The 10,039-nt window shown below is 45.7% G+C and overlaps 1 protein-coding gene across 15 annotated transcripts in view; it reads left to right on the forward strand.

Moving 5' to 3' along the window:
• LOC135577036 (dymeclin-like) overlaps positions 1–10,039 on the forward strand; it is a 151,462-nt gene that overhangs the window by 25,048 nt on the left and 116,375 nt on the right. For 14 of the 15 annotated variants that reach the window (XR_010468648.1, XM_065044648.1, XM_065044649.1 and 11 more), the window contains exon 6: positions 124–196. The exons of the other annotated variant lie outside the window; for it this stretch is intronic. Coding sequence is in view for 13 of the 14 variants with exons in the window: in XM_065044648.1 (XP_064900720.1) it covers positions 124–196 (73 nt within the window). In the remaining variant the exon portion in view is untranslated. The remainder of the gene's footprint in view (positions 1–123; positions 197–10,039) is intronic. 15 annotated transcript variants of the gene reach the window in all.

Raw genomic sequence — 10,039 nt, forward strand, 5'->3', positions numbered from 1 at the left:
CTACAACAAGTAAAATGACTCTTCTAGCGTTTAAAATATTGATGGTCTGCATCTATGTGTTCAAATCTGTGCTTTCTTTTATTATTTGGAAACCCAGAAAACCTTTGGTATGTTTATTTCCAGGAACAGAGTGCGAAGACCTCATAGAAGAGTTGCTGTGTTGCCTCATCCAACTCATTGTTGAAATTCCCCTCCTGTAAGTTTGGTTGGTTGGTTTTTTCCAACCTCCTTATATAAACTGAGCATTTGCAAGAACAGAAAACTCAGAGTGATGGGGTTATAATATTGAAATACTTGGGTTTGAATGCTGTATGTGGTGGTACAGTATCCATAATTCTAACTCGCTGTTGGTACCCGCACTGAATATTCAGTTGGAAGAAAAACATGCTCAGCATCTCACACCCAGTTCAAACCAACAGCAGGAAATGATCCTGATTTCTTTTGTAGGAATGCTGACATTTATTTCAGGTACCTCTGGCAACACATGGATGGTTGTTGCTAATTTGTGGCTAGAAATGGTTGTGCTAATTGTCCAGGGAAAGATGCATTGGAGGCACCGCTTGGTCTCTGGGGAAAACAGCGAGGTGCAAACCAAAGGTGCTCTTGTGCAGTTTTATGGGTTTTTGAACTGCATTTGCATTAAATAAATCCTGCGACTTAATTAATACTTATTTCTAAAATACTAGCAAATTCACATCTGAAAAAGAAGATCAATGAATAAGTGGAGTGTTTCTGTAGACCTGCAGAACCGTTTGCATGGTGGTTTTCATGTGAATGCTGCATTTGAGACACTGATTCTACGCATCTGTGTCCTGGAACATCCTTCAGTATCATATGAAGGAGAACTTGCTTTGCTCTTAGGAAACAGAAATGTTTTGCCACACCTCTCCTGATAAACTTAACCCAAGATAAACTTAACCCCAGAGATAAACTTAACCCAAGATAGCATTAACAGTACCCTTTGTATTAAATTGTAATCTGTGCCTAAAATATAGCGCCTTAATTAAAACATCACAGCTCCGAAAGAGTTTCACGTTATCTATTTAGTGCGTTGCTCTGTTGCTGATTTAGTTTTTCTCCTTTGGATTGTGCTTTTGGTTGGAAAGCTGACAAAGATGCAATAGTTTTTGCAACATTGCTCTCATTAAATAGGTCGCTGTCAACGCTACACCAGGATTTGGGTAGGTAGCGTGTAATTAATTAGGGAGATGATTTAGAGCATCGTTCAGAGCTTGTCAGGACTTCCTGGCACAGCTACACTTGTTTGGAGCGGATTAGAGGAAGTACAAAGAGGTGAAAGGACCCCGATATACGGGCAAGTTCGTAAATCCTACAGGCTTTGATTTGTCTTTCTTGGATGTCCCAATGTCTTTGTGGAGTCCAGTATCTTTTATTCTGGTTTACTGGCAGAAAGAAGTTAAGTGATGGGTCTTAACCCTTTTCGGCAGCTGAACTTGTCAGCATCTCTTTCTGTGTGAATATGGTTGTTGGGCATGGAAGTAGCTGTTGAAAACACTTAGTCGACTATATAATACAGTGATAATAATGCCTTATAAAACATCATAAATCCTCTCTATAATCTTTAATGTTCAGTTATGCAAAACCCATGCTTTTCATAACAGCTGGATGTGGAAGGTTTTTATTGCGTGTATTATTTTCTGGCTTCTTGGTGTAACATGTTTGACAAAGCGATGGCTTAATTAATTATTTTATCCCCATATCATTAAAAGGGAAATAGGTGAGGGGAAAGGAGATGTGGAAAAACTTGCTTTTTCTAATACACAATCCAATCTTGTTCTTCATAAAGATGTTATAAGGCTGAGATATTTGTGCTTAATGCAATATTTCAGGAGATTGATCAGGATTATTTTAGTAGCAAGTTTACCTTTCACTTCCCTCTCTCTGATCAGAGTTACGCTATAAATTCTTTCCCTACGTTGGATCAAGTCGCTAATTCATTACTGTATTTAGCTGGAACAAATCAAGAAAACTATAAGCCTAGTGTGTGAATTTTGGGTAGGAGCAGATAGAGTGGAATACATGTAATACTCAAGCTGGAAATGATTTCAGTAGCAGGACTTAAGATCATTTGCTGGAGGATAGGCAGCTTATGGTGGCACTAACAATGTCTGTCTGTAAAGCTGCTATAAAGATCACAGTATCACAGTATGTTTGGGATTGGAAGGGACCTCAAAAGATCATCCAGTCCAATCCCCCCATGGAGCAGGAACACCCAGGTGAGGTCGCACAGGAACATGTCCAGGTGGGTTTTGAATGTCTCCAGAGAAGGAGACTCCACAACCCCCTGGGCAGCCTGGGCCAGGCTCTGCCACCCTCACGGAGAAGAAGTTTCTTCTCAAATTTAAGTGGAACCTCTTGTGTTCCAGCTTGATCCCATTACCCCTTGTCCTATCATTGTTTGCCACCGAGAAGAGCCTGGCTCCATCCTCATGGCACTCACCCTTTAGATATTTATAAACATTAATGAGGTCCCCCCTTAGTCTCCTCTTCTCCAAACTAAAGAGCCCCAGCTCCCTCAGCCTTTCCTCATAAGGGAGATGCTCCACTCCCTTAATCATCTTCGTTGCCCTACGCTGGACCCTCTCCAGCAGTTCCCTGTCCTTCTGGAACTGAGGGGCCACAACTGGACAAAATATTCCAGGTGTGGTCTCACCAGGGCAGAGCAGAGGGGAAGGAGAACCTCTCTGACCTACTGACCACCCCCTTGTAATCCACCTCAGGTACCATTGGCGTCCTGGCCACAAGGGCCCAGTGCTGGCTCATTGTCATCCTGTTGTCCACCAGGACCCCCAGCTCCCTTTCCCCTACACTGCTCTCTAATATGTGATTTCCCAACCTATACTGGAACCTGGGGTTGTTCCTGCCCAGATGCAGGACTCTACACTTTCCCTTGTTAAATTTCATCAGGTTATTCCCGCCCAGCTCTCCAGCCTGTCCAGGTCTCTGATGGCAGCACAGCCTCTGGCGTGTCACCACTCCTCCCAGCTTGGTGTCACCAGCAAACTTGCTGACAGTCACTCTATTCCCTCGTCTAAATCGTTAATGAATATATTGAATAATATTGGCCCCAGCACTGACCCCTGAGGCACTGCACTAGATCCAGGCCTCCAACTGGACTCCGCACCATTGACTACCACTCTCTGGCTTCTCTCCTTAAGCCAGTTTGCAACCCACCTCACTACTCTATTGTCCAGACCACACCTCCTCAACTTAGCTGTGAGGATGCTGTGGGAGACTGTGTCAAAGGCTTTACTGAAGTCAAGGTAGATCCAAAGGTGGATCTTTGTCGTGAACCTCCATGCTGGGTCTGTCTTTGAACCATCATTCAGAAGAGCAGAGTTTATCTCCATAGCCTAAGCAGAGGTTTGTCACGATTAGCGTATCCCTTGGATTCTGCAGATGCACTTTGGTGTCAGAGCGGATACAACATGCAGCTCTTGTCTCAATATATCGCTTCTCCACACCCACCTTAAGCTTCTTCAGTGAAATACTAAGATTATTTTTAAGCTGGGAAGACCATCTCCTTGTCCCAAATGCAGGAGCAGCGGTACCTGTGCAACAGTCCTGCCCTCCAGAATTGTTCTAAATGGCATGTCAGGTGAAAGCAGTACGCTTCAGAGGTACTATAATTCCCCCCCCACTTCTATATATAACTGCATATGTGCTGTCTTAATGTGGGGTACTGAGTTTATGAAGGCTTGAGTCTTTCCTGAGCACGGGCAGAGCTTGCTGCCCTCTGAGCTCGCTCTGTTAGAAGCCTTGGCAGGATGAGCTCGTGTCTGCCTATAAAATAACCAGTTTGGGAAATGCAGCTGGGTGGCCTGGCTCAAAATTAACAAGGAGGGTGTGAGATGGGGAAGAAGACAAATGCTAAGTCTGTAACCCACCTCCCTGTGTCCCTTATTGTGAGTCGTAGAATGTCCTGAGTTGGAAGGGACCCACAAGAATCATGGAGTCCAACTGCTGTCCCTGCACAGGACACCCCACAGGTCACACCGTGTGTGTGAGGACGTTGTCCAATCTCTTCTTGAACGCTGTTGGTCCTGAGGCCCTGACGCCTACCTGGGGAGCCTGTTCAGTGTCCAGCACCTCTGGGTGAAGAACCTTTTCCTCATGTCCAACTGACCCTCCCCAGCACATCTTCTGCCATTCTGTCACTGTCACAGAGAGAAGAGCTCAGCCCTGCCCCTCCTGCTCCCTGCTGAGGAACCTGCAGCCCCATGAGTTCTGCTCTCAGCATCCCCTTCTCCAGGCTTCTTCTCCAAACCCTTCACCAACTTTGTGTCCCTCCTCTGGACACTCTCCACTAGCTTTATGTCCTTTTTATCCTGTGTTCCATGTGAGGCCACAGCCAAGTGGGACGATCCCCTCCCTGCCTGGCTGGCCGTGCTGTGCTGGATGCACCAGGACACGGGTCCCTCTTGGCTGCCAAGGACACTGTTGGCTCATCTTCAACTTGTCGTTGACCAGAACCCACAGATTCATTTCCACAGAGCTGCTCTCTAGCATTTCATCCCCCAGTCTGTATGTACAGGCAGGGTTGCTGTGTCCCAGGTGCAGGATCACCTCAGCACACAAAATGGCGGCCCCAGGGCCACCAAGATCACCTCAGCACACAAAATGGCGGCCCCAGGGCCACCAAGATCACCTCAGCACACAAAATGGCGGCCCCAGAGCCACCAAGATCACCTCAGCACACAAAATGGCGGCCCCAGGGCCACCAAGATCACCTCAGCACACAAAATGGCGGCCCCAGGGCCACCAAGATCACCTCAGTACACAAAATGGTGGCCCCAGGGCCACCAAGATCACCTCAGCACACAAAATGGCGGCCCCAGGGCCACCAAGATCACCTCAGCACACAAAATGGCGGCCCCAGGGCCACCAAGATCACCTCAGCACACAAAATGGCGGCCCCAGGGCCACCAAGATCACCTCAGCACACAAAATGGCGGCCCCAGGGCCACCAAGATCACCTCAGCACACAAAATGGCGGCCCCAGGGCCACCAAGATCACCTCAGCACACAAAATGGCGGCCCCAGGGCCACCAAGATCACCTCAGCACACAAAATGGCGGCCCCAGGGCCACCAAGATCACCTCAGCACACAAAATGGCATCCCCAGAGCCACCAAGATCACCTCAGCACACAAAATGGCGGCCCCAGGGCCACCAAGATCACCTCAGCACACAAAATGGCATCCCCAGAGCCACCAAGATCACCTCAGCACACAAAATGGCGGCCCCAGGGCCACCAAGATCACCTCAGCACACAAAATGGCGGCCCCAGGGCCACCAAGATCACCTCAGCACACAAAATGGCGGCCCCAGGGCCACCAAGATCACCTCAGCACACAAAATGGCGGCCCCAGGGCCACCAAGATCACCTCAGCACACAAAATGGCGGCCCCAGAGCCACCAAGATCACCTCAGCACACAAAATGGCAGCCAGAGGGGAGGCAGGGTCACCTCATGACAAGAAAGACTTTGTCTCAGGTGCAAAATCTGGCACTTGGCCCTTGTTGAACTTCATGTGGTTGGTGATGGCCCAGTTCTTCAGTTTATCCAGATCCGTCTGCAGGGCTTCTCTGCCCTCCAGAATTTTGGCAGCTCCCCCCAATTATGTGTCATCGGTGAATTTTCTAAGCAGTCCCGCAAGTTCTGTCTCCAAATCATTGATGAAGCCATTGAAGAGTGCTGGCCCTAAGATGGATTATGTGTTTACCCCGCTGTATGCTGGACATGGTGTCCAGGAGAATACTGTGAGACTATCAAAGGCTTTATTGAAATCCAAAAGTATCACCACAACAGGCTTCTCTTGATCAAGTAAGTGGGTAACCTTGTAGTAGAAAGCAATTAAGTTCGTCAAGCAAGACTTTACCCTAATGAACCCGTGCTGGCTGGGACCAATGATTACATTGACATTCAGCTGCTTGTATGAAATAACCACCAAGATGTGGTGACTTTTGTTGGGAAAACCTACTGAAATGTACAGCAAAGCATATATAGGAGTGTTCACAATCGTCTATGATGAATTTAAGAGACTATTTCTCAAAGTTAGTTTGTGTTGTGGAAGGCAAATGTGCTTAGAAGTTGTTACACAGTGCATTGCTACACCAGGTTGTAGCGGGGACTCCGCAGCATCGTGGTTTTGTGTCTGGGAGTTATTGAAAAGATCTTGAATTACCCTTTTGAAAACCAGGCTCTGCTGCATTGTACAAAACGCCAAGGAAAAAGGTTTCACGTATTAACATTTAATTTGAAGGAATTAGATGTGAGCAGCCCCTTACAACACTTGTGTTACAGTGTGTGGATGTTTGATTTATGGCTCCCTTGGGTATGTTATGGATACTTTGCTTTTTCTTTTGGGTTTGTTAGCACTCAAGTGTGTACATTCATGCTTAAAAATGCACAGTCAGCAAAAAGATGCACCTTCAGTATTTAATTGTACGACTTTTACATCAAAACTCTCGCTAAACATTTTGTTGCGAGATAGAGCTCCCAAGGCTTTAAATTATAAAGGTTTCTATCAGTAGTTTGGTCAGAGCTGGTACACATAACCGAACATCTGGTTGTTATCAGGACATTTTCACTTCGTTAAAAACTGTAACTGCGTATGGAGGAAAAATGAAAAACTGATCTAGTTACATCACTGTGAAGTAGCACCCTGTGCTACTAGAAGTGAGTGGATGTTTCTATTACGTTCCATTATTTTCCATAGTTCACATTGGTTTTGATTGCTATCTTAGTTATTAATACTTCCCAATTTAACTGGTGGCAATGTTTTCACTCATTTAAGGGTGCTCGCTACGTTTTTCAGGAGCTTAAAAGTCAAAGGTAGGAGGAATAAGGGCGATAAAATTCATTATAAAGCCCTATAGAATCATTGCAGCGTAGGAATGATGCCGTGTATAATGAGATGAGAAATATTTAGGCTTCTTTTCCTTGCTAATTGTGAGCAGTGAAGAGGTTAAGAGCTGCTTTCTCTCCTATTCAAGCTCCTAATAATCCGCTTTCTCCGTTCTGGTTTTTAGCCCTCTCTTGTGTTCGTATTTGAACGGTAAGGTCTGTCTCTGAGAGTCAATGGACGTTACTTACAAGACTTGACATACAACGTAAATACGGAAGAATATAGATTATCTGTGCAACACTTACATTCTAGATGATTTGTAGTATTTTTACTTTCTAAATGGAAGAGCTCTATGCCAGTGAGGTGAAAATGGACACAGCCACATCATCTCAGTTGATTTAGGAACAAATCGGGGAATAAAAGATCTTGAATCCAACCATCAATTTAATCATTTAAATAACTCCCGTTAGAGTATTTTCATCTTTGGTTGTTCTCTCTTGTCAAGAATACGCGGTGTGGTGGGGACGTGGTAGGAAATGTCAGCGATGCTCCGAGCCTCCAGTCGGTGTTTTATGAGCGTCCCTTTGGGACATCTCCCAAACGTTCGGCGTCGGCCGTAATGAGCACCATGCGCTACCGGCTGCCACGGTGCCATCAGGGGGTGTAAAATTAGGAGCGATTCCAAGAGGAAAGATTATGTTCCCTCAGAGTTGTATCCTGAGACTGATAACCAGATACTCTATTTGCTTTTCAGTTTGCAAAACCGATCCTGTTCTCTCTGGTGACTCCTCTTTCACCTTTCTGGTGGGTCCTCAGGAAGCAGGGAAATGAAACCTGGTTCCTCTATGATTTGAGAGTATTTTGTATGAATCAGACCTTTTGGCAGCTCTCCTAAGGTAGTAAATTAGTTACCTTTTAACCTTTTAATACTCGGAGTAGATGGCTCTGACTACGTGAACGTTCAGGATAAGATTGAAATGGGAAGGGGGTTTGGTGTGGTGGTGTGAGGTGAAATTCAGCGATTTGTTTCTGACCATTCAGCCTGTTTGCTCTGAAGGTGTGAAATAATTTACGAGCCATCAGCCTGTTTGCTAAGGTACAGAATTAGCTGCATTTCGTTGAGTAATTAACTGCATCTCATTGAGTGGTTAAAGCGTTCACAACAGCACGTACCTTCAGAGCGGTGCTTGGCATTCCTAGCTGAGATTTTCCCATACACAGGATGTTTCAAAAAGGACCCAATTTCAAATTGAAATGATTTGGGACTGGGTCCATCTTATTCAAACACTCCATATTGTCTCTGTGCTTCATCTCTGTCCCTTATTCTGAGCCGTGTCTCTCGGAGGCACGTTCAAAGCCAAACGATGCGGTGAGTGCAGAAAGCAGTTCTGAGCCGTGCTTGGCGTTAAAGAGGAGCCAGCAGCAGCAGGATGGTGACACATGGGTACATTGTTGAACTTGTCACCAGATGACACCGATAGAAGGTCGTCCACACAGTTTCGAATGGAAGAAACAGGTACCAGGACACCGGGGAGCTGAGGTTTAACAGGACCATAGTTCTTGTTCTCTGGGGGGCAATGGCGTCATTTAGAAACAGTCGTTACACTGATACCTTCCCCTTACTAATTTAGATGTATAAGCTGCTGGTGGCATCAGACTCCTGCAAACTGCTCCTCTTGTTTCTACTGGAGTCAAATATAGAAGAGTATTTTGGGGTTTGTATTTTCCCCACAAGCCACGTTTGACAAATGACTTTACTACTATGATCTTCATGGAATCATAGAACAGTTTGGGTTGAAGGGACCTCTAAAGGTCACCCAGTGCCCCCCCTGCCATGAGCAGGGACATCTTCACCAGCTCAGGTTGCTCAGAGCCCCGTCCAGCCTGGCCTGGGATGTCTCCAGGGATGGTTCATCTACCACCTCTCTGGCCAACCTGGGACAGGCTCTCACCACCCTCAGGGCCAACAATTCCTTCCTCATGTCCAGCCTGGATCTCCCTCCTTTAGTTTCAAACCATCACCCCTTATCCTTTCACAACAGGCCCTGCTCAAAAGTCCGTCCCCATCTTTCTCACAGGCCCCTTTTAAGTCCAGAAAGGCCACAATAAGGTCTCCCCAAGCTTCTCTTCTCCAGCTGAACACCCCAACTCTCCCAGCAGAGCTGTTCCAGCCTCGGCTCATTCCTGTGGTTCCTGTAGCCCCTCTCCAGCAGCTCCATGTGTGTCCTGTGCTGAGCACCCAGAACTGGGCTGGGTGACCGTTTTGACCGCAGACATTTCTATTTCAGACATTTAGGCCTTTCAAAGTGCGGTATCAGCGTGGCGAGATAGTTGAAATAACTGTAAAAGGCACAGGGGAAATTTTGGTTGAGATCAAGCAGACAATACATGCAACGAGATGGTTCCCTATGGTTCTCCAGCCCCAAACACCTGAAGGTTGATACATTTACAAGTCCGCCACCACAATTAATAACAAAAATAAACCAATAACAATGTATGTTCTTGATGGAAGACCAGAAGAGAAGTTACATCCTTTCCAGTTTGTATCCTGGAAGAACTAACTAGTTACTTAAAAATTTCTTCTAAATCAATACTTTTATTTCAGGAGAAATGCAGCGCTGCTTTAAAACTTCAAAGAGGAGGCGGACACCTCTGCTATCTACCCAACAAAAGGCATTGAGACAGAAAGTATAGCTGATTTATGACAGTTTTTATCATCTCTTTTGCTTTAGAGAATAAATGTGTATATATAAGATTTTGTTGCCAAAAATCAGTTTTAGCTTGGGTGTCACATGGAAGAACCGGGATCTCTTAAAGAAACGGGCGCTTGCTTTGTGTCCCTATGTAAGAAATGTGATACCAAGGAGAACAACTTCTTTTAATAAGGAAATAACCCAAATACAGGAAAGAAATTAATACTGTGATTTCTACAGTTCAGTCTATGCCAGATTGTTCCATCATGGAAGAACGTCTTAAAAGCAGAAAAATAAATAAATCTCTCTCTCTCTCTCATCTCTCTCTCTCATCTCTCTCTCTCATCTCTCTCATCTCTCTCTCTCTCATCTCTCTCTCTCTCATCTCTCTCTCTCTCTCTCATCTCTCTCTCTCTCATCTCTCTCTCTCTCATCTCTCTCTCTCTCTCTCATCTCATCTCTCTCATCTCATCTCT

This window comes from Columba livia, chromosome W (genome assembly GCF_036013475.1).
Source record: "Columba livia isolate bColLiv1 breed racing homer chromosome W, bColLiv1.pat.W.v2, whole genome shotgun sequence".
NCBI classification, from domain to species: Eukaryota; Metazoa; Chordata; class Aves; order Columbiformes; family Columbidae; genus Columba; species Columba livia.